This window comes from Dermochelys coriacea, chromosome 10 (genome assembly GCF_009764565.3).
Source record: "Dermochelys coriacea isolate rDerCor1 chromosome 10, rDerCor1.pri.v4, whole genome shotgun sequence".
Classification (NCBI taxonomy): Eukaryota; Metazoa; Chordata; order Testudines; family Dermochelyidae; genus Dermochelys; species Dermochelys coriacea.
This window is the reverse complement of record NC_050077.1, coordinates 31,467,484-31,492,981: the sequence shown is the minus strand read 5'-3', so window position 1 is coordinate 31,492,981 and position 25,498 is coordinate 31,467,484. Positions and strand designations below refer to the sequence as shown.

General features: G+C 42.0%; 1 protein-coding gene across 19 annotated transcripts in view; it reads left to right on the top strand.

Moving 5' to 3' along the window:
• The window catches only part of LOC119863013 (katanin interacting protein), a 166,660-nt gene that overhangs the window by 91,257 nt on the left and 49,905 nt on the right, over nt 1-25,498 (top strand). For 18 of the 19 annotated variants that reach the window (XR_006274744.1, XM_038420691.2, XM_038420689.2 and 15 more), the window contains 4 exons: nt 5,285-6,167; nt 17,899-18,630; nt 21,134-21,342; nt 25,146-25,221. Coding sequence is in view for 18 of the 19 variants with exons in the window: in XM_038420691.2 (XP_038276619.1) it covers nt 5,285-6,167; nt 17,899-18,630; nt 21,134-21,342; nt 25,146-25,221 (1,900 nt within the window). In the remaining variant the exon portion in view is untranslated. The remainder of the gene's footprint in view (nt 1-5,284; nt 6,168-17,898; nt 18,631-21,133; nt 21,343-25,145; nt 25,222-25,498) is intronic. The other variant, XM_043493810.1, reaches the window with a different exon arrangement.

Here is a 25,498-nt window from a genome sequence, read left to right as displayed (position 1 = left end):
GTCAAAGAGGATTTTCTGTTCTGGATTATAAATGAGATAAGCTTTATCCTTTCTGACTTGCTCTCATCTGTGTTCTTATATAAGCATATGGCAATACAAATGTATAGAAACTGCCACAGAGGAAACAGTCTTAACAAACACAATATAACACCAGCTTAAATTATTTTCTGGAATCCTTGTTGCTGTGTGTATTAAATGTGGGTTACAGGATGTTACACTGTAAGCAGGGGGGATACAATGGACCTTTCTGAACCCTTTGAAAAGGAATTCTATTTGTGGAGTAAATAATACTGGTCTGTTGTCACCATGGGTTGAATATGTCGCAAATGTAACTGTATATTGATTTAATTGTTTTGATACATGAAATAGTTGGAAAAACCCCACTTTGGCCAGGTTCTCAGCTAGTATAAACTAGTGTAGTCCTATTGATTCCTGTGCAGCAGTACTGACTTATGCCAGCTGAGGATCAAGCCCACTATTTTTCATGTGAGGAAATAATAGAAAACAATTCTGAATGGTCTGCTATCATCTGTGAAATGGAAAAGTTAGCACGATTTCTGCTGTATTCATTTTTATTCAAGTATTTTTAAAGAAATAAATAATAAAGAGCTTTACAATTCAAATTATAACAGCCCTCTGATCACTTCCTCCCCTGCTAAAATAAATCCTGACCAAAACTACTATTTTTTTAAGATCCTGAGTATCACCACCTGCTTCCCCTTCTTTCTACCCCTCAAAAAAAAAAAAGCCGTGAGTGGGGAGAAGTGTTTAAATGCATCCCAAGTGAATCCTGAATATTTTTGCAATTCATGCAAAGCTCATCTCAGTTTGAACAAGTACTTCAACAGAAACTGGAATTGTTGAGATTGTTTAGGGATCTGGGATTTTAAAACAGGAACTGAAGGTCAAAAGAAGTGGTGGAAAGAAAATGGTTAGAACCTGCCACACAATTACTACAGAAAATTTAACTGATTTAAGTGAAAATGTGCATTAATTTAAGGGACATCTCAAATAAGAAGTACCGTCTCACTATCATTATTGATTAAAATTTAAGGGCACTTCCGAAGACATCTGCAATATGTATTGATTTAATGCAAAGGTGATCAAGGTGATATCTGCCAGGTTTATAGACCTAAATACCTATACAGCAGAAAGATAATCACCAACATAGTCAAGTTTACTAATTTAAGAGAAATCACACACCAAATTCACAACTGGCTGATTAAGGGCCTGATATAAAGCCTATTAAGTGAATAGTAGTCTATCCATTGATTTCACTGGGTTTTGGATCTAGACCTACATTTACTGGATTAATTATAAAGACAGGTATAATAATGACTAAACCTATAAACTTTAAGGAAATTGCCTTTATTACTTTAACAAAGGTATACATAGAATTAATGGGCTTGCTAAATTTAGAGGCTTAAAGTGTTAGTTAATTTAAGAAGTGTGTTAATCTGTGAATTTCACTGTTCATAAAAAGGTTCACAATTAAATTTATTTCCTCCTTTTGAGAATTACCTCTGTAGATCCACACTTTTTAGAGCATATGTTTTAGAATTAGACCTCCTGGTACCTTGGAAAAACAATAGCCATTAGGGTTGTGTGGATATCTTACTCAAGGAATTAACGCTCTGGGGTGGTTATAGGCACCAAAAAAGGTTATAGGTCATCAAAAAAATATTGATTCTTTGAAACAAACTCTGTGAAACAGGGTCACTTCTGATGAATCTCCCAACTCAAAAAATGTTGAAGAAAAAGTCTTGAAATTGTGAAAACATTTTTGAATGAAAAATTCAATTTTCTGGTTCTAAAATTCATAGATTATAAAACCCAAAGAAACCATTGTGATGATCTCATCCAGGGATCGGCAATCTTTGCACGCGGTCCGCCAGGGAAAGCCCCTGACGGGCCAGGACAGTTTGTTTACCTGCTGCGTCCGCAGGTTCGGCCAATCACCACTCCTATTGACTGCGGTTCGCCGTCCCAGGCCAATAGGGACTACGGGAAGCGGCACGGGCTGAGGGATGTGCTGGCCACCCTTCCTGCAGCCCTCATTGGCCTGGGACGGCGAACCGCGGCAAGAGGGAGCTGTGATCGGCCAAACCTGCAGATGCTGAAGGTAAACAAACCAGCCCACCAGGGGGTTTCCCTGACATGCCAAAGGTTGCCAATCCCTGATCTGGCCTCCTCTATAATAAGACATAGGACTTCCCTGAGTTAATTCCTTTTTGATGGAGTTAAGGTTAACAGTATATATCAGTATATAGGGTAAAATATATTAGAGATGTCACAATTATCCCCAAACCAAATATAATACATCCAGGAAATTCAGAGCTAAAATTAAACTTCAGTAAATCCAAACATGTTAATGTATAGAAAAATTCTGCCACGGCACCCAAACCACCTTACTTTGTCCTATAAGGTTACCATGCAATAATCGTACAGGTATTTGAGTCTTTTTGTCCGAGATAAAATTAATCTGGAAATGTCCTTGTTTCAAAAAACCCAAGTAGAATGTTATCATGTGATATTTCTAGTGATTTGAAGTAGCGACCATAAATCATTTTTCAAAATGTTGTCTTTGATGATCAGATGCACCAATGTGCTCTGGCTGTTTTCTGCCACTCTGAAGCAGCATGAGAAGTCAGAACGTATTGGCCAGTTAAATTGTGTTTACAACTGCTTTGTTTTGCTAGAGCAGCTTAAAACAGCCACAGTGTACACCTTAGTTTTTTCCATCTTCCACCCTGTCCTTCAAATTCCACCTGCTTCTTGCACTTTTCTGTATTCCCTGGTCATCCCACCAAGTTTCCCCCTCTTGCAAGTCCCTCTTGCATTCTCTACATTCCCCTATGTACGCACACCTGTTTTCTCTCTCTCCTGCACATCCCTGCATGTTTGTACACATCATTTCCCCACCCATCCTCCTCCACTGCCCCCTACACACACACACCCCTCCTGTGAAGTGGGTGGACTCCCCTGCAGGGTCCTAGAGCCTGGGCTCAAGCCCTAGTCTGGTAGTCTACACAGCAATGAAACAGCTCCTGCAGCCCAAGCCCCATAAGCACAGGCCAGCCACAGGTTTTTCTTTGCTGTGGGCAGCACATTCTTAGGAGTGAAGTTAGGCCATGATCTGGGACAGCTCTTAAATATGCCCTGGCTCTGGGTGCACCAAGATAGCAAGCGTGAGGGACAGAGTCTTGCATGCACCACCCAGCCCCACACCCCTAGGCGGTGATTTACTTCTCCTTTGGCTGCTCCCGACACCTAAACCAGATGCGCCCACTTGGGAATGCTACCTAGAAGGGGAACATGAATCAATTATTCTGCAGGGAAAGAGTAAAATCTGCAGGGGACATTAATACTATGCTTGTGCAGTGGCCACAGAATTCCCCCAGCTGTAAATTTCATCTGTATAAAGTCTGCCATCCATCAGATGAATCAGTTCAGCCTCCCTAAATGATTTAGGCCCAGGTTACCATAAAAGATACCTCAGTGTCTCAACCTACGGTGTAGTTTATGTCACAAGCCAGTGGTGAAGGTTGGAGATGCTAGTGGTAGTTTTCTTGGTAGCAGACAATGCCTCTGGAACTCACTTCCAGCAGAAATAAAATTAAGATCAAACTTGCCCTCTTTGCTGAGGCTTTTCCAAGTAACTGAATTTTGGTTTCCTAGCTGACTGGTAAAGTTGCAGGCAACAAGGAAAACAGCGGAACTTTTGGGCTCTCTTACTGAAATCTTGAATGCCTCAACTTAAGCCTTAAAAGGTATTCAGATATCATGAAGATGCATGCCATGCTTACAATAATAAAAGTAGTCTTGTTCAGTAAACTTGTTCCATTTTCTAACTCTCATTCTTGATCCCTGCACAACTGTCAGACACCTTTCTGGGGTACCAGTTGTAGTAGGAAGAGGTCCTGAAACATAAGCCCTTGTATCAGAGGCCTGGTATGAGGCCTGAGGCCTGGACTAAAGTGGTGGTCAAAGCTTTGCTAATATAAAGCAAAGTCAGGCTGTGAACTAGAGGCAGGCCTTGCTCACAGAATCTGGCAATAACAGGGCTGATATTGCAGAAACACACATTCCTAAGTAGTGTTAGTTACAAGAAAATACATGCAAACACATTCCAGAAGGATGGTACCAGAACATCCCGATACCAGCACATTTCCCAAAAATAACGGAAACACACTGACTCATCCTAAAGATTAGGTCAGGATGACAGCATGATGGATAGAGATGTTTTGATAGAACCAACAGGTACAAGACAATGGGTAGTGCCCAGATATGTCAGGGGTAATACGTAACTTGCTTGTATTGCTGTATAAAGAAGTATCTCAGAGGGAATGTCTTTGGCTAGCCTAGGGGGGCAGTGGAAAGTCCCGCCACTGATTGAGCTGTGTCCATTGTCATGGGCATACATGTGCTAGTGTAACTGTAGTCATTGATCCGGGAAGCTAGGACTGTGCTTCGTTAGCAATAAACCTGGCTGGGTCCCTTCGTACCTTAATCAATCTTGTGGTCATTGGGTGGTTCACTCGAGGTCTGCTGAGCCAGCTGTCTGCACAGAGCTGGGACAGAACACAGGGAGAACACACACACGCAGCAAAACATCTAATTACACCAGTGATAAAAGAGAAAATTAAACTTCTGACTATATTTGAAACAATAGCACCAGCTATTTTCGAACCTTAGTTTACTGGCTTCTTCTTAATTTAGGGAATTTAGGACAGTCATATTTTCCCCTAGAGTCTTTATCTTACACAATCATATAAAAAGAACAACCCTGTAATCTCTAAAGCCAAGTCTTCTCTCTCCCCTCCTCAGAGGCTTGGAAGATGCTGACTTTAGTGGAAGTGTTGTGGTTTCACTTAAACATGACAGAATACCACTCAATGGTAGTTCTGCCTGCAACAGTGCAGATGGGGATGGTAGCTGGGCTAGTGGGTCCACCACTACACATATCTACTAGCTAAAACTTCCCATTTATAAGTTTACTGGGCAGCAGCTCATGGGTTATTTTAGCATCTGTGGACTGGCTATACTGGTGACCCATAATCTGCAGGGGAAAATTCTATTCCTCTGGACCCCCACAGTGATCCCCATGAAAGTCTGATTGCTTGGAACCTACATTTAAAAAACGTTTTGTATCTTTATATGGATTGTCATTACATTATATTAATATGTTCCTTATTCACTCTGGAGTCAGTATATCAATTCTGTTATATCTGATACTTGGGGAAGTGCAATACACATCTTCATGATTCTTTTTCATTTCCTTTAGGATCTTGACATAGGTGCAAAGAACGTGAAACTGTATATTGATGAGAACCTTGTATTCAATGGTCAGTTAGAAAAAGGCTGTGGAGATCTAACCACTGATTTCAGCACTACAGTTGACCTTAAAGACAATAGACAAGAGATTGCTGCACATTCTACACAAGGAAGAAAACAATCAAAGGGAGCTAATAGCACAGGCAATAAGGAGGACCTGTATTTAAAATATCCACAGCCAGACGGGGCTTCATTACACTGGAAATCTTCCTTAGAAGAAAATCTCCCTGAGGAAATGATGAATTCCATCAACTTTAGGAAAGAGAAATTGACTAGATTAGAAGAAGATCTGAAGGTGTTATCAGCTCCTGTGTCTACGAAGGCTCTCAAGAATGATGTGTCAGAATCAGCAGTTGTGGAGTACATTCAGTCTGATGATGAGCTTACTATGAGTGAGCAAATGGAAAAACTAACCGGAAGAAAATTATCTGAATCTACAGGAGTAACTCCATCTTGGTTACAGTCCTCTTCTCGAGTGACAGAGAAGTGCCATAAACAGAAACCCTCCTGGCTGGATACAGAGCACCCTTTAGATTTGAGAGTTCAAGAGCAGTCTGATGGCACCATGAGGGGCTGTCCAGGACTAACTGATGAGACTATCAAATGTCACGGAAGTGAACTGGGGAGATCCAACAGTAGGAATACAAATGGAGATGAGAAGACACAAATGGTAACCAGTAAAGGCTGTACTATGGACTTGGACATTTTAGACCAGCTTCCCAACAAGTATTGCTGCACCCCTGAATGTCCTGCTAGTGGGAGGAGAAGCGGCAGAGGTGTAAGAAAGGAGGGTTTATGTACAAGTGATGGAGATGAAAGTCTGACGCACACAGGTAAGAGCTGAAGACAGCATCCTTAACTCAAGCTTTGCTTACATGTTCTCCATTATTGGGATATATGAGACAGGTTTTAGTTACACTAATGCAGTATTTAGTTTTTGTTGTCCTTGAGCAGGACAGAGACACCACTGTACTGAGCATAGTGCAAACATATAATGCGAGAGAAGTCCCTGTCCTGAACAGCTTGCATTCTAAGTTTGGGTGTCAGTCATGTTCAGAGAAGGAATGGATTTCATGGTTAATTATGTTGGAAGGTTATCTTTGCAATAGGGCTGGTTGGAAATTCTGATGAAACAGTTTAATCAGATACTGTGTATTTGTTAAACCTGAAATGTTTTGTAAAAATGGTTTAGATTTGATGAATTTTCATTGATTCTCAGGCAGGATTCTGTCAGAAACATGACTGGTTTCCTGCCAGTTCACTTGGTAGGGGTGCTGGGGAGCCTGCGTTTCCATGGTATGTGGCTCCACATCAGCCCCATCATGTGAGGGCTTCCAGATTCCTCTTCATGGAGCCTGGGAGCCCTGGCTGTAACCAAGACTCAGCTTCTAGTTCTCCAGCAGGAAGTGTTTAAGCCCTCAGAACTCCAGGGCTCTCAGGGTTTCCAGGCTTCTGGCCACATAGGCAGGAGCCTGGAAGTCCTGGGATAGGCTCCCAGGATTTGTGGCTCCAGGGTCACCCCACCATACAGATGTCCTAGCCATGGACTCTGGGCCTTCTAGACTGTCAAGCCAGCTAACCAACCTATTTCCAAGAAAGTGGACAAGCTGTACCAAATTCTCTGAGGGGTTTTCATGCTTTCATGTGCATCTTCCTCTTAACTCCCTAGGACTGGCAGCAACAGTATAGAGGTCAAGATCTGGGTATTTACACTAAGCCCCTAATGACAGAGTGGGGAAAAGATTAGATTCTTTGGGAAGGAAGCTGTTTTCTTCATTTGCAATTCTCATATTTAAAGATGATGTTCAGGCAATGATGGTCACATATACATTTAATATCTGGGACAAAATTTCAGTTTTTTACAAATAATCTCCCAGAAGAACATAGTAAATTAGCTAATGTCCTTATCAAGGAGAGTCAAAATGTGTACAGACACCCTTAGAGCTTCATTTGACATTTCGGATGCCGCTCCTAGATTGGTTGCCTTTTCTGTAACTCATCGCTGACGTGCTTGGTTCTTCTTCGAGATGTGTCCCTATGGGTGCTTCACTGTGGGTGTATCTGTGTCCCTGTGCTTCTGATCAGAGATCTTTGGTAGCAATGTCTGTTCGGCCCGTGCATGCTCTTTCCCTCCCTTGTGTTCTGTGTGCCTTAAGGCGAGTTAGTGTTGTGCAGGTGAACTACCCTCAGTTCCTTCTCAACCGCCAATTAGCAATCTGTTCACAGATACTTTAGGTCTTTAGAAATGTTCCCTTAGTGTTTTCATTCACACTTTTCTTCTTAATGTTATGGGGCTTCCGTTAGTTTTTTCTTTCCTGTTTAAAAATAAATAAATAACCCTCCTAGTTTTTTATTTTATCCCCTTCTCTTCCTGAGGGTTTGCCCCCAGTAAGGGACATGCCTGGTTCTCCTGGGTTAAAGAGGCACCTTTCCTGCAGGGAAGCCATAGTGGTTACAGACGGACATTCCCTCTGTGTGCGGTGCCTTGGAGAGGCCAACATTCCACAAAAGTGTACTTTTTGCTAGCAGCTAAAAGCCAGATCCCAAAAAAGCCAGGAACTAAAATTGAAACTACTCCTGATGGGGGGACACAGTGAACTCTCGTGGCCACCAACATCACACAAAATCTACCTCTTATGATAGGGACTGGAAGAGGCTTGACTTGTTTGGAAGGAAGGCCTATTCTTCATCAACCTTGCAATTCAGAATGGCAAATTACCAGCCTTAACAGCAAAATGCGACCACAAGAACTACACCAAATTTAACACTTTTATTGACCACCTGCCAGGACCACAATGAGAACAGTTTCAGGCTATTGTATATGAGGGGCAGATAGTGGCAAGAACAGCACTCCAGACTGCACTAGGTGCTGTGGTTACAATGGCCTACTCGGTATCAATAGCGGTTGTGATGCAATATACATCATGGTTATACCTTTTGGAGCTCCCAAAGAAGGTTTAGACGATGGTAGAGGATCTCTCTTTTGAAGGTACAGAATTGTTTGCAGTTAAGACTGATGCATCGCTCCACATTCTCAAAATTGTAGGGCCACACTATGGTCACTGGGGATCTATACACTGGGTCAGAATAGGAAATTTAGTCCTCAGTGTTTCCACAAATGACGTCATCCCCAGTCCCCTCCACAGCGCTACGATGAGTCACAGCAAAAGAAGTCTAAATTTCAGAGGTGTAAACCATCAGCCCCTCAATCTTCAACATCAGAACCTTCTACCTTGAAACACCTGTTTTGATGCCTTGGACAAGACTCTGACAGACCACTCCCTACAGCATTAGCTGCAACTTTCAGACCTTCCGCATCCCTTCGGATGCTGTCTTGCTCTGTTTCTTCAAAATTGGGAACACATATCTACTGACAAATGTTTTGGAGATTGTCTCCAATGGATACTTTAACCATTTCACTTCCCTCCCCATCCCTCTTCAGGGACCTTTCTCATGAGAGACTGTTAAGACAGAAAATAGATCACCTCCTATGCCTGGAAGCCATAGAACCTGTTCCAGTACATCTCAGAGGCAAAAGGTTTTTATTCCCGATATTTCCTGATCCTCAAGAAAAAAGGAGGTTGGAGACCCATACTGGGCCTCAGAGCACTGAACAAATACATGAAGGCAGAAAAGCTCAGGATGGTCACACCAGCAGTGATTATTCCATCTCTGGGAAATTGGTTCTCAGCCCTTGACCTCCAGAATGCGTATTTCCACAAATCCGTTATACCATCCCTAAGATAATTCCTCTGGTTTACCCTCAGTCAGGACTATTACCAGTACGGAGTACTTCCTTTCAGCTTCTCATCGGCTCCCAGAATGTTCTCCAAGGTCCTCTCTGTAGTATTGGCTTATCTACGCACCCTGGTGATTTATAATTTACCCATATTTGGATGACTGTCTCCTCAGGGTCTGCTCCTTCAAAGATGCCCTATGGGTCACCCACGGAGCTATGGACATATTCACGAAGCTGGGTCTACAAATCAATGTCCAAAAATTGACCTTAACTCTGGTACAGTGTTTGGAGTTTATAGGAGCCAATCTCAACTCACTGCAAGCAAAAGCACTCCTCCCGTAATACAGATTTCACAGACTGCCCAGGCTCATAAAGACAATTCAAGCCAGCCCACAAATGTCAGCCAGACATTGCTTCCAGCTTCTGGGACATATGGCAGGAAGCACATTTATAATATCTTATGTCAGACCATACATGAAGTGTCTTCAGACACGGTTCAGATCTGTTTACAGACCAAACAAAGACAGTTTAGACAAACCTCTTTCAATGCCCTCCAGGGTCAAACACTCCCTGGATTGGTGGAAAGACCCAACAAATGTCTGTATGGAGGTCCTGTTCACACATCTCCCCCAACATTGTATCCCTAATTGGCTGGGGAGCGCATCTCAACAACTTCAAGACTCAGGGCAAGTGGTCGCCCATGGAGACAACTCTCCACATCAACCTCCTCGAACTCAGAGGGGTCAGAAATACTTGTGCTCACTTTCTTCCACTGATCAGAAATACGCACACAAAAATTATGACAGACAACATAGCGTGCATGTATTACATAAATCGTCAAGGGGGGGCAAGATCATCCTCCCTATGCACAGAAGCGCTAAAGCTATGGAACTGGTGCATTCGCCACTATATCAGCAGCTTATCTACTGGTAGTGCAGAACATAACAGCAAACAGTCTCAATTGCAAGTTCTTACATGACCATGAGTGGGAAATGAACCCAACAGCATATTCTATCAATGGAGACCCTGACGATAGACTTGTTCGCTACTTACCTGAACAGGAAATGCCCACGCTATTGCTCCAGAGCCAGCCTCGGGAAACACTCGTTAGGGGATGCTCTCCTTCTCCCATGGGACAAGAGCCTTTCTCCCATTCCCTCTGCTGTTCAAGGTCCTGATAAAAATAAAAAGAGAAAAAGCAAACGTCATTCTGATTGCTCCCAGCAGGTCGAGATAGACATGTTACCCGTACCTGACACAGCTGGCAACATGTCCCCCAGTCCCTCTTCAGTCTACCCCTTACCTCTCTTCACAGAATAAAGGACAAACTCTCCATCCCAACCTGCGGATCCTCTGTCTCAAATTCCTTCCTTGATTCCTTCATGGTTCCAACACATAGAGATCTGCTGCTCCGAGGAGGTGCAGGAAGTGCTACTACACAGTAGAAAACCGGCTACCTGACACACTTACCTGCTGAAGTGGACTATGTTTCAGGTTTGGTGCAATTCCAGGCAAATTACCATGGCATCTTCCACTCTCCCCGTGGTGTTGGACTACATGCAGGATCTCAAGATGTCAGAGCTATCCCTCAGTGCACTCAAAGTACACATTGCAACCGTAGCTTTCCATCAGCAAACAGAAGGATATACAGTTTTCACCCAAGTACAAAGAGATTCCTCATGGGCAATCTCTGTTCCCAACCCAGACATTCCACTCCAACATGGGACCAAAATCTAGTTTTAAAGAGCCTGACTAGACCACCCGTTGAATCTATGGCCTCTTGTTTGCTTCCATACCTGTTGATGAAGATGGCATTTTTGGCGGCCATCACCTGGCAAGGAGAATAGGGGAGATAGCGGCACTAATGGCACCCCCCCCCCCACTCCCTTCACAGTATTCTTTAAAGGCAAAGTTACTCTTAGGCCACATCCAAAGTTCATCCCCAAGATGACCTTGTCTTTTCACATACACCACCCGATTCACCTACTGACCTTTTCTCCTAAGCCTAACTGTGATACTAGGGAGGCTATACTGCATATGCTAGATATTAGGAGAGCCTTAGGGCTGGTCTTCACTACAGGGAGATCGACGCTGCTTCAATTGATACTGGAGGGGTTGATTTAGCAGGTCTAGTGAAGACGAGCTAAATCGACCGCAGGGCGCATTCTGGTTGACCCCGGTACTCCAGCTCCCCAAGAAGATTAAGGTAAGTCAACAGGAGAGTGCCTCCCATCAACACAGCACAGTGAAAACACCAGGGGAAGTCGACCTAAGCTATGTCAACTCCAGCTATGTTATTCATATTGCTGGAGTAGCGTAACGTAGGTCGACTTACCCCGGTAGTGAAGACAAGCCCTTCGCCTTTTATCTGAACAGGACAAAGGCCTTCAGGAAAGCTCCTAAACTTTTCTTCTCCATTGAGGAAAGGTCAAAAGGCATAGTGATATCAGCCCAAAGACTCTCCAAATGGTTCTCAAACTGTACTTGCTACTGCTTTCATGCTCTCAATGTGTTACCTCCATATGGAATCTATGAACACTTGATGAAGTGGTTTCCATCTCTGTCACCTTCCTCAAGAATGTTCCTATCTCGTAAATCTGTAGGGTAGTGACTTGGGCATCTGCTCATTCTTTCGCAGAACAGTATGTGATTACTGGAAACTCTGCTTCAAACGCACAGGGATGCAGACATACCTACAATGGTGCACCCATAGGGGCACACATCTCGAAGAACTATTGTTACTGCACAAGGTAACTTCCTTTTATGGTCATCTTCTCTTTCCTCTGAGACAAAGTCAAAGATTAAGGATCTTCTGTTTGAGAGAGACAGTCTGTTCAGTTCTAAAACAGATGAGGTGTTGGAAAAGATTAAATAAACTAAATCTATGGCAAGATATCTAGACCCCTTTAAGTCTTTTTCAGACAGAGAACTCCTGCATCCTCTCATTCAGATACCAGAGGCAAGGTTACATTTTCTTAGCCTTCTTATTATCATAGAATCATAGAATATCAGGATTAGAAGGGACCTCAGGAGGTCATCTAGTCCAACCCTCTGCTCAAAGCAGGACCAATCCCAAACTAAATCATCCCAGCCAGGGCTTTGTCAAGCCTGACCTTAAAAACTTCTAAGGAAGGAGATTCCACCACCTCCCTAGGTAACGCATTCCAGCGTTTCACCACCCTCCTAGTGAAAAAGTTTTTCCTAATATCCAACCTAAACCTCCCCCACTGCAACTTGAGACCATTACTCCTTGCTCTGTCATCTGCTACCACTGAGAACAGTCTAGATCCATCCTCTTTGGAACCCCCTTTCAGGTAGTTGAAAGCAGCTATCAAATCCCCCCTCATTCTTCTCTTCCACAGACCAAACAATCCCAGTTCCCTCAGCCTCTCCTTATAAGTCATGTGTTCCAGTCCCCTAATTCAAGGAACAACACGTCCACTGCTTTCCCCTCATCCACAGAGCCAGTTATCTCGTCAATAAGGCAATTAGATTAGTCAGGCATGACATGTTCCTGATCACTTTCCTCTCCTCTAAGTGCTTCAGAATTGATTCCTTGAGGACCTGCTCCATGATTTTTCCAGGGACTGAGGTGAGGCTGACTGGCCTGTAGTTCCCAGAATCCTCCTTCTTCCCTTTTTTAAAGATGGGCACTACATTAGCCTTTTTCCAGTTGTCCGGGACTTTACTCTCAAAGAAAACATCTTTATCAACAACAGCAACAGCATCCTCCTCCTTCTCAGTCTCAATATAGGAAAAGATTCTCCAAACTCAAGATGAAACTGAAGTACTTTTCTATGACTTCTTTTTGCCTAATATTAGACCTCAGATTTGTTTAGGGTGACCAGAGAGCAAATGTGAAAAAGCAGGATGTGGGTGCAGTGATAGGAGCCTATATAAGAAAAATTCCCAAAAATCGGGACTGTCCCTATAAAATTGGGACATCTGGTCACCCTAGGTTTGATGTTACAACCAAGAGCTACAAATGAACCTTAGATGCTCATGACCTGTGGAGACTGTCTGATATTTACAATACATGGCAAAACATCACTATGGACAGATGGATTTTGGAAAGGAGGGTTACACCATACCGTTCAAGACCATTCTACTCTTTCTTGCCTTCCCTTTTCAGGGACACCTCTCACAAGAGAATTCTCAGGGCAGAAATCCATTTTCTGCTACTACAGAGAACAATAGAGGAAGTCCTGGAAGATCTCAGGAATCAAGGGTTTTATTCCTGTTATTTTCTGGTTCCTAAAATGGATGTAGGTTTCTGACCAATCCCAGATCTTAGAAAATTTAACAAATACATTAGGAATTTCACTTTAGGATGCTGACTCTTAGTTCAGTCATCCTCTCTCTTTCTGCTCTAGATTAGCTTGCTGCTCTCTATTTGAAAGATACTTACATCCACATTTCCATTCAACCATCTCACAGAAACTACCTTCATTTAACCATGGGACAGGTCCATTTCTAATACAAGGTTTTCCCATGTGGCCTTTCTTCTCTTCCTTGGGGTTTTACAAAATGCCTTTCTGTAATAGCAGCCTTCCTGAACAGACAATGCATTTTTGTGTTCTCATATTTCAGTGACTGGCTTCTGAAAGCTCATTCCAAAGTCGAGTTGAACAAAGTCATTTTCTTCACACATTCTCTATTCCAAAAATTAGATTTTCTGACAAACAAGAAAAAATCATATTGCGCCCAATGTAAACAATTTCTTTTCATAGCAGTAATTGTCAACTCCACAGTAATGAGAGCTTACCTCCCAGAGAAAAAATTCCAAAAACTGAAATCCAGCTTACTCCAGAAATCACCACAATAAATACTGTTCTTCCTCATCCTTCTGGGTCTTGTTACACTTACACAGGATTCAGAATAAGACCTCTGAGTTCCAAGAAATTTCATTCTCACAGTGCACAGCATGTGCATGATGCTTACAATCCAAAGAAAGTTTGAAATATTTTTCTATGGTGGATGAAGCCCAGGAATGTACTGAAGGGAGTGATGTTCAACCCCCGCCCCCCCGTCAAGCTACTGTTTGCCAGAAGCTGGGAATGGACGATAGGGAATAGATCACTTGATTATTATCTGTTCTCTTCATTCCCTCTGAAGCACCTGGCATTGGCCAGTGTTGGAAGACAGGATACGGGGCTAGATGGACCTTTGGTCTGACCCAGTATGGCCTTTCTTATGTTCTTAGGTACTGCTTAATTCTTGAAAACAATCTACTAGAATATGTTATGATCTAAAATGGAGATTTCTACTGTGGGTATCAGATAAGGGTTTTGATCCAGTATTTGCTCCTATTTAGTGTATTTTAGAGTACTTGTTTTTCCTAACAAATAAGGGATTATCCATCTCATTGTTTAGAATGCATTTAGATGCAATAGCAGCTTTTCATAAACCTGTGGATGGTAAAATCAATTTTTTCTTGTTATATTGTCAAAAGGTTTTTAAGGATCGGTTGAATCTTTACCCACCAGTTTCTCCATGGGACTTAAACCAAGTGTTAACATTTGAACTGTTATCAACTTGATATTTATTTCATCTTTCCATTAAAACAGCCCTTATTATAGCAGGTACATCGGCTAAAAGAATTAGTGAATTTCATGCCTTGATGGCAGACCCTCCATTTACAATTTTTTATAAAGATAAACAACCACATTTTTTAGCAAGTAATTTCTGATTTTCTTATTAATCAATGTATTAACCTGCCGATACTCTTTCCAAAACTTCACATTCATAGGAGTGAATTAAAGTTACATTGTTTGAATGCTAAAAAGTTCTCTCTTACTATTTAGACAAAGCTAAAGTATTCAGAGGGAAAAGAACATAAGAAAGCTTAAGAACATAAGAACAGCCATACTGGGTGTCAAGGTTCCTTCCCCACTTTGAACTCTAGGGTACAGACGTGGGGACCTGCATGAAAAATCCCCTAAACTTATTTTACAAGCTTAGGTTAAAACTTCCCCAAGATACAAACTATTTTACCTTTTGTCCATGGACTTTTTTGCTGCCACCACCAAGCATCTAACAAATATAACAGGGAAAGAGCCCACTTGGAAACGTCTATCCTCCCAAAATCCCCCCAAGCCCTACACCCCCTTTCCTGGGGAAGGCTTGATAAAAATCCTCACCAATTTGCATAGGTGAACACAGACCCAAACCCTTGGATCTTAAGAACAATGAAAAAGCAATCAGGTTCTTAAAAGAAGAATTTTAATTAAAGAAAAAGTGAAAGAATCACCTCTGTAAAATCAGGATGGTAAATACCTTACAGGGTAATCAGATTCAAAACATAGAGAATCCCTCTAGGCTAAACCTTAAGTTACAAAAGACACAAAAACAGGAATATACATTCCATTTAGCACAACTTATTTTATCAGCCATTTAAACAAAACAGAATCTAATGCACATCTAACTAGATTGCTTACGGACTTTTTACAGAAGTTCTGACGTGCATTCCTGCTCTGGTCCCGGCAAAAACAACGCAGACAGAGAGAACCCTTTGTTTCCACCCCCACCTCCACTTTGAAAGTATCTTGTCTCCTCATTGGTCATTTTGGTCAGGTGCCAGCGAGGTTGTCTTAGCTTCTTATCCCTTTACAGGTGAAAGGGTTTTTCCTCTGGCCAGGAGGGATTTAAAGGTGTTTACCCTTCCCTTTATATTTATGACACTGGGTCAGACCAAAGCTCCATCTAGCCCAGTATCCTGTCTTCCGACAGTGGCCAATGCCAGGTGCCCCAAATAAATAAAGCCAAGCACCTCACTGCTGGGGGACAACAGGCCCAGCCAGAAACTGCTGCCCAGGCTCCAGAGAGATTTGAACTCATGACCCCTGGTTTACAAGACCAATGCTCTGGGTCAGACAGTTCAATGAAGTGAGTTGTAAGAATGTTTCATGTTTTTCTCCTCCTACTATTAAAACACATTCTACCAAGGTAGTTTCTACTTCAGCAGCATAGACCTATTTCATTAATTGAAATGTGTAAAGCAGCCACATGGAACTCAGTACATACTTTTAGTAAACATTATGCATTAGATATAGCTGCTATTCTGATGCGTAATTTGGCGGGGCTATTCTTCAACCTCTATCTCATTGGGATACATTTACCACCATACATTTATTATGTACTACTGACCAAACTATCCCAAAATATTGCCAACTTTGTAATATATAAAAACCGGACATTCCAGCAAAAGTGCTGGAACCTTCCTTGCCCAGCCCCTTCCCCCTGACGCCCTGCCCCTGCCCCGCCCCTTCCCCCAGACCTCATTCCTGCCTTGCCTCTTCAGAGCCCCGAGGTTCCACCATTGCCCCTCCCCCTGAGGCCCCACCCCCCGTTCACTCCTCTTTTCCCCTCCCCCTATCACTCGCTGCTCTTCCCCACCCCCTACCCCTGCATGGGTCGGGAGGGACTTGCCTGCAGAGCCGGGGAGGGGAGCTGCAGTCACCCAATGCAGATAGGAGGCGCTAAGTAGGGGCTGGCATGGGTGATGACTCAGTGCCTCCCCTGCCTGCAGTAACCAGATTTTGGGTGTCTGATCAGTAGAGCTAACCGGACACCATCAGGTCCCCTTTTCAACAGGACTTTCCGGTGAAAAACCAGACACCATTCATGACTGCCCGTCGGTGTATATCCTAGGAGTTTGAATATGCAGAGTCCATCTTGAAGAACCTCAGTTATATGTAGGTTTCAGAGTAGCAGCCGTGTTAGTCTCTACTTGTGGCACCTTAGAGACTAACAAATTTATTTGAGCATAAGCTTTTGTGGACTAAAACCCCCTTTATTGGATGCATGCAGTGGAAAATACAGTAGGAAGATATATATATATATATAGATATATATATAGATATATAGATATATATATAGATATATATATATATACACAGAAAACATGAAAAAATGGGTGTAGCCATACTAACTATAACGAGAGTAATCAGTTAAGGTGAGCTATTATCAACAGGAGAAAAAAGAAAAAGAAAAAACCTTTTGTAGTGATAATCAGGATGGCCCATTTCCAACAGTTGACAAGAAGATGTGAGTAATAGGAGGGGGAAAAAATAAGCATGGGGAAATAGTTTTACTTTGTGTAATGACCCATCCACTCCCAGTCTTTATTCAACCCTAATTTAATGGTATCCAGTTTGCATATTAATTTCAATTCAGCAGTTTCTTGTTGGAGTCTGTTTCTGAAGTTTTTTTATTGTAGTATTGCGACTTTTAGGTCTGTAATCAAGTGACCAGGGAGATTGAAGTGTTCTCCGACTGGTTTTTGAATGTTATAATTCTTGACGTCTGATTTGTGTCCATTTATTCTTTTACATAGAGATTGTCCAGTTTGGCCAATGTACATGGCAGAGGGACATTGCTGGCACATGATGGCATATATCACATATATCCTTTAGTCTCTAAGGTGCCACAAGTACTCAGTTTTTTTGCTGATACAGACTAACACAGCTACCTCTCTGAAACCTGTAATTGACTTGTAGTTTCATTAACAGTGCTCAGCTGATGATGCTCAGGTAGCCTTAAAACTTGGATTCTTTCCTTTTTTTTTTTTTGTTGGTTTGTGTCTCAACATTAACCTTTATTGACATAATTATTTTGTTTAACATTAAGCTGGGAAAGGGAGTCAGAGATTTTAACCTTGTGTTTTGATAAGAGAAGCAATGTAATAGCAGCATTAGAACAGAATGCCACAGCAAAAGAGACCAACATAACCAACACAATGGTCTACATTTGATAGTCTTTATTGTGGGAATTAATTTCTCGTCATGTCTACATATATAAAGACTTATCTTGGATTTTATTTTCAGATGAAGCCCTTTGTGTCAAAGGCCTAAAAAACTTCAGAGCCGGGTGGCACAGTGAACAAGAACACACTCTGCAGGAGTCATGGAACTCCCTTCTAAAGTTCAATTATTCTCACCGTGGGCGAATCTCCAACATGGATTTTCAAGGGGATATCTTTGATGAGTTTCTACATCAGCAAAAAATCAGCCGGCATGGAGAACATCAGCTTGTGAGGAAAGAAGGAATACAAGTGCTACCAAAAAGACAAGAAGAAAATTACATGGAGACAGATGATGGAAATGATTTTAAAATCCCTGTTTTGCCATATGGACAGTACTTAATAATAGATATTAAATCCACATGGGGAGACAGACACTATGTTGGTCTTAATGGAATTGAAGTTTTTAGTTCCAAAGGAGAGCCTGTTCAGATTTCAAAGATAAAAGCTGAGCCACCTGATATAAATATTTTACCAGCCTATGGCAAAGATCCAAGAGTGATAACCAATCTAACTGATGGGGTAAATCGGACACAGGATGACATGCACCTTTGGCTAGCACCTTTTACTCCTGGGAAGCCTCACCTTATCTATATTGACTTTGTGAATCCCTGTCAAGTAGCTATGATTAGGATTTGGAATTATAATAAATCCCGAATACACTCCTTCCGAGGTGTGAAGGATATTACAATGCTATTAGATGAGCAATGCATCTTTAAAGGAGAAATTGCGAAGGCTTCAGGAACATTGTCTGGAGGTATGGTATGATCCCTCATTTTCTTTGTGAAAACGACTCCTGGCTACACTGCTATTTTTAGCATGCTAGATAGAGTTAGCTTGGGCTAGCTAGCATGAGCTGGGAATCAAATTTCTCAACTCAAATATAGATATACCCTTTTAAAGAGATTATTTTATATATATAGCTCCTAGAGTCCCCAGCCAGGACAGGAAACAGTAAAAAAAAACAGAAGATTGTCTCTGCCCCAGACAGCTTACAGTCTTGGGCTTTATTTGTATTGTCCTTGTTTTTATGTGTATGAGATCTTTTTTTACAGATTTATATTTTAGATGTGTTTAAAAATCAGCTGGATTCTCTGGACTCATCTACACTACAATAAGAAATTGTGTTTTAACATGTTAACTACAGTAGAACCTCAAAAATATGAACACTAGTGTTACAGACTTACTGGTCAACCAGTCAACATGTGGAACCGGAATTAATCAATCAGGCAGCAGCAGAGCCAAAAAACCACAAATCCAAAATACCCCCAGCAAATACTGTACTTCCTTGGGGCTTTAGCCCTGGAGCCCAGGGCTTCAGCCAAGGGGGGTTGGAGCTGCAGCTGCAGGGTGGGGATCAGGGCGTTAGCCCCATGGGTGCACCGGTGCTCAGGGCTTTAGCTACAAGGGGAACACCCGTTTCAGCTCCAGCACTCCCCCAGCCCTGAGCCCCAGTGGGACCCCCTGGCTGAAACCGGGAGCGGAGTTGTGGGGAGACCTGAGCCCCAATGCCTGCCACGGGGCTGAAACTGGGAGCAGAGCAGCAGGGCTTCTGCCCTGAGCCTCAGCACTCTCCCCCAGGTCTAAAGCCCTGAGCCCTGTTGCTCCTGTGGGGCAGAAGCCCTGAGGCCCCTGCTCGGAGCCCTGGCACCCCAAGGGTCAGAAGCACTGACTGTCCCCACCCCCGGTGGCTGAAGTCCACAATGTCTTGTTCAGAGGTACGGAACATTTCAGAGTTACGAACAACCTCCATTCCCGAGGTGTCCGTAACTCTGAGGTTCTACTGTAACATGACTAAACTGTAGCATAAACAAAGAATAAATTGTCTCTTGTCTATGTTACAATTTACAATCATATTAGTTAAACATATTACTCAACACATGTTAAAACATAGTTCCATATCGTAATGTAGTGAAACCCTTGATTTGCAGTGCACACTTAGAGGAGAGGAAAATGATCAGGAACAGTCAGCTTGGATTCACCAAAGGCAAGTCATGCCTGACTAATCTAATTGCCTTCTATGACGAGATAACTGGCTCTGTGGATGAGGGGAAAGCAGTGGACGTGTTGTTCCTTGACTTTAGCAAAGCTTTTGACACCGTCTCCCACAGTATTCTTGCCAGCAAGTTAAAGTAGTATGGGCTGGATGAATGGACTGTTAAGGTGGATAGAAAGTTGGCTAGATTGTTGGGCTCAATGGGTAGTGATCAATGGCTCCATGTCTAGTTGGCAGCCGGTATCAAGTGGAGTGCTCCCAGGGTCGGTCCTCGGGCCGGTTTTGTTCAATATCTTCATAAATGATCTGGAGGATGGCGTAGATTGCACCCTCAGCAAGTTTGCAGATGACACTAAACTGGGAGGAGAGGTAGATACGCTGGAGGGTAGGGATAGGATACAGAGGGCTCTAGACCAATTAGAGGATTGGGCCAAAAGAAATCTGATGAGGTTCAACAAGGACAAGTGCAGGGTCCTGCACTTAGGATGGAAGAATCCCATGCACCGCTACAGACTAGGGACCGAATGGCTCGGCAGCAGTTCTGCAGAAAAGGACCTAGGGGTTACAGTGGATGAGAAGCTGGATATGAGTCAACAGTGTGCCCTTGTTGTCAAGAAGGCCAATGGCATTTTGGGATATATAAGTAGGGCCATTGCCAGCAGATCGAGGGATGTGATCGTTCCCCTCTATTTGACATTGGTGAGGCCTCATCTGGAGTACTGTGTCCAGTTTTGGGCCCCACACTACAAGAAGGATGTGGAAAAATTAGAAAACATCCAGCGGAGGGCAACAAAAATGATTAGGGGACTGGAGCACATGACTTATTAGGAGAGGCTGAGGGAACTGGGATTGTTTGGTCTGCGGAAGAGAAGAATGAGGGGGGATTTGATAGCTGCTTTCAACTACCTGAAAGGGGGTTCCAAAGAGGATGGATCTAGACTGTTCTCAGTGGTAGCAGATGACAGAGCAAGGAGTAATGGTCTCAAGTTGCAGTGGGGAAGGTTTAGGTTGGATATTAGGAAAAACTTTTTCACTAGGAGGGTGGTGAAACACTGGAATGCGTTACCTAAGGAGGTGGTGGAATCTCCTTTCTTAGATGTTTTTAAGGTTAGGCTTGACCAAGCCCTGGCTGGGATGATTTAGTTGGGGATTGGTCCTGCTTTGAGCAGGGGGTTGGACTAGATGACCTCCTGAGGTCCCTTCCAACCCTGATATTCTGTTCACATTGTGTTTTTAATTCCTAATATCTTGTTGTGCTTTTCAGCTCCAGAGCACTTTGGGGATACTATATTGTTCACAACTGATGATGATATTCTAGAGGCCATATTCTGCTATGATGAGACTTATGATGGAGAAATTGAAAATGTGTGCTCGCTAAGATATGAGGAAGAGCTAAAGAGACCAAGGACTGCTGATGGGGAGGGAGATGAGAGACCTTTTACACAAGCAGGCTTAAGAACAGATGATAAGCAGGTAGGACACATATAAATGAGGATTTCTAAGGAAACTATCTTCCCTTTCCATTGAATAGCTCCAATGGCAATAATTGATATCAGGGACTGATATGGCTATCAGTCTGTTCTTAGGATTTTATCACCAGTCATATTACTGGGAGAAATTTGTTTTCAAAATTAATATTGTATTCCAATTTTTGTCTTTTCTGATTTATTCATGAGCATTTAATGAAGGCTATAGTGACATTATTCACAAACTTCCTCTTTAATTACATGGATAGAGATAAGACAGTGTTTCTTTTGATTTAGACCCAGCTGCATGCTTTGAGGGTTTATCTGTGTTTTTAATCCACAACTTGTTCTTTTCTGAGTGTCAGGGCTGCGGGTCTCAAACACCAGTCCACAAGGCTCTTAGGCACCAGTATGTTCCAACCCACCATCCAGTGACCTGTTTTAAAAGTGACCAGAACTCAAAGTTCACCTCTGACAGAGGACTCAAGTCCTGGGCACTGATGGGTGGAACTCCAGGAATCCTGTTTGGTTCGCTGCTTCTATTTAAACCAAACAGAGGAACAGGAATTCATCTGTGCAACTGGGTTTTCCCCTGCTTGGGATGGCATCCCCTGCATCCCCTGCTCCTACTACCTACTCTTATCTCCAGCTGACCCTGCTGACATCTGACTCTTTTTGCCCTCTGGCCTATCTCAGACTCTGATCACCTGGTATCCTGGCTTCCAACTCCTGTTCTGACCAGTAGGCTTGGACCATTCACATCCCGCTTGTGACACTGGGCTTAAGTCATCTATAAAAGTAAACCCTGAACTAAAACTTATTCAAAAGTTCTTTGTGAAAATTTTCTCTACAGATCCAAATTGCAGCAGCTAGGTAGCTTACTTTATGAACCAGGAAACTATGCAGAGCAATATAATCTGTCAGGGAGCACTTGCTCATCTGTCATGGTATAAAAGACTCTCTTGTGACTTTCATCCCCTTAAAGTTCAATAAGTTGTGGAACATTGGGGAAGTTCCAAAGGACTGGAAGAAAATTAATGTTGTGCCAATATTAAAAAGGATAAACAGGTGACATAAATAATTGTGGGCCTGTCAGTTTGACATGTAGAAAAAACAATGGAACAATGATATAGGACTAGATTAATAAAGAATTAAAGGAGGATACTACAGTTAATGCCAATCCTCATGTGTTAATACAAAATAGATCTTGTCAAACTAATTTAATATCTTTTTTATGAGATTAAAAGTTTGGTTGGTAAAGGTAATAGTGTAAATGTAATATACTTATATACAGCATTGGCTTTGGTACCACACAAATTTTGACTGAAAAACTATAAAGATATAAAATCAACACAGCACACATTAAATAGACTAAAAACTGGCTAACAGGTAGATCTTAGAATGCAATTGTAAATGGGGAATCATCATCTAGCACATACGTTTCTAGTGGGTCCTCTGGGGATTGGTTCTTGGCCCTATGATATTTAATATTTTTATCAATGATCTGGAAGAAAACATAAAATCATCACTAATAAAGTTTGTAGATGACACAAAATTTGGATGGGTGATAAGTAATGAAGAAGACAGGTCACTGATACAGAATGATCTGGATCGCTTGGTAACCTGGGCATAAGCAAATGTGCATGTTAATACAGCCAAATCTGTAAGATCATACATCTAGGAACAAAGAATGCAGATCATACTTGTATGATGCGGGAAGCCGTGATTCTGAAAAAGACTTGGGGGTCATAATGGATAAATAGCTGAACATGAGCTCTTAGTGCGATACTGGGGCCAAAACATGTATGTATAAACAAGGAAATATTGTGTAGGAGAAGAGAAGTTGTATTACTTCTGTATTTGACACTGGTGTGACTACTAGTGGAATATTGTGTCCAGTTCTGGTGTCCACAATCCAAGAAGGATGTTAACAACTTGGAGAGAGTTCAGAAAAGAGCCACATGAAAGATTAAAGAATCATAGAAATGTAGGACTGGGGACCTCAAGAACTCATCAAGTCCAGCCCCCTGTACTGAGATAGGACAAAATAAACCTATACCATCCCTGACAGATGTTTGTTCAACCTGTGCTTAAAAACCGCCATGGATGGGGATTCCACAACCTCCCTTGGAAGCCTATTCCAGCATTTAACTACTATTACAGTTAGAAAGCTTTTCCTAGATCTAACCTAAATCTCCCTTCTGCCAATTAAGCCCATTACTTCTTGTCCTAGTTTCAGTGGATGTGGAGAACAGTTGATCACTGTCCTCTTTATAACAGCCCTTAACATATCTGAAAACTGTTATCAGGTCCCCGCTCAGCCTTCTTTTCTCAAGACTAAACATGCCCTGTATTTTTAACCTTTCTTCATAGGTCTTGTTTTCTAATTTTATAATTTTTGTGGCTATTCTCTGGACTTTCGGCAATTTATCTTTTCTAGAGTGTCATGCCCAGAGTTGGACACACTACTCCAGCTGAGGCCTCACCAGTGGCAAGGAGAGTGGGACAATTACCTCCTGTTTCTTACAAAAGACACTATTGTTAATACATCCCAGATTATTAGCCTTTTTCACTGCTGCATAACATTGTTCACAATATTCAATTTGTGATCCACTATAACCCCTGATCCTTTTCAGCAGTGCTACCATCTAGCCAGTTTTCCCCATTTTAAAGCTGTGCCTTTGATTTTTTCCTTCCTGAGTGTAGTAATTTGCACCTGTTTTTATTGAATATCATCTTGTTCATTTCAGACCAATTCTCCCATTTCTCAAGATCATTTTTAATTTTAATCCTGTCCTTTCAAAATCCTTGCAACTCCCTGCCAGTCATGCAGGAGGTCAGAACAGATTATCACAATGGTCCCTTCTGGCCCTGGAATCTATGAATCTATTATACTGGAGTGGAGAGTAGTGCTTTTGGCCACAGCATCACACTGGGAGCTCAGGTCAGCTGATTATCCACTAAATCTTTTACACAGTCACTGCTTCCCAGGATAGAGTCCCCCGTCCTGTAAGTATGGCCTACATTATTTGTTCCTAGATGTATACATCTACATTTAGCCATATTAAAATACATATTGTTTGCTTGCACCCAGCTTACAGAGCAATCTGGATTGCTTGGTATCAGTGACCTGTCTTCTTCATTATTTACCACTCTCCCAATATTTGGGTCATCTGCAAAGTTTATCAGTGATGATTTTATGTTTTCTTCTGGGTCACTGAGAAAAATATAACTTATTACATATAATGTTGCTACGTGCATTTGCCTTGATATTATTCATCAGCAAATTGAGTTTTTAAATCACACCTCACAAGACATACTTTGTACAAACATTATTACAATAGTCTGTAGGGTGTGAACATAGGGTTATATTCTGTCACAATATGGAAACAGTAAGTGCACACAGCTAGTGTGGAACAGAGTTTGTGTATTTGAATTAATGGACCCACACTCCGGCAATTCATCAGAATGAGACCAAATGGCAGTTCACCAGAATGAGAATCTTTTGTTCATTTATAATACATAGGTACAATAGTGACATGAAATAAGTGCATCATAAGTGATAAGATTTCTTTGTAAATTATAGTTTATCCCTTTTTTCTTCTGTTCTTACAGACTGTCCTTCCCCCTGCCCCAGCCTGTTGTCATATCTCATTATTTTATCTGTCAAATTAAGATTGTGAGTACTCTAGGTCAAGGGCTTGTCTTCTTTCTTGTGCACATAGTTCTTTTCACATCAATAGCACTGTATCAACAATACACTATATACAATATATGAATATCCACTGCACTTCTTGGTTTACTTTTTAGGTTCAAGAGCAAGTGATGGTGTCAGACCATCTTTCTGAGCTTACACCTAAGGTACCCGGGGTATACACTGGACAATGTAAGTACTGTGTTTTGCCATTTTTTCTTGTAATATACAAACTAACATATTACATACCACATTCTTTCACCCATAACATCTGCAAACATTATCATGTGAGATTTTTCTCCGGCACAGTTGTGTACAGACTCCTGATGAGTGTTGGATTGAAGTAAAGAAGAGTAATTAAGTGTGCATAGGCTGAAACTTTGTTTATTATAGAATTTAGCACACCATAACACTTGGAATTTAACCCAATTTTCTGTAATACTCAGAAAAATGGCACAAGGTAATTGAC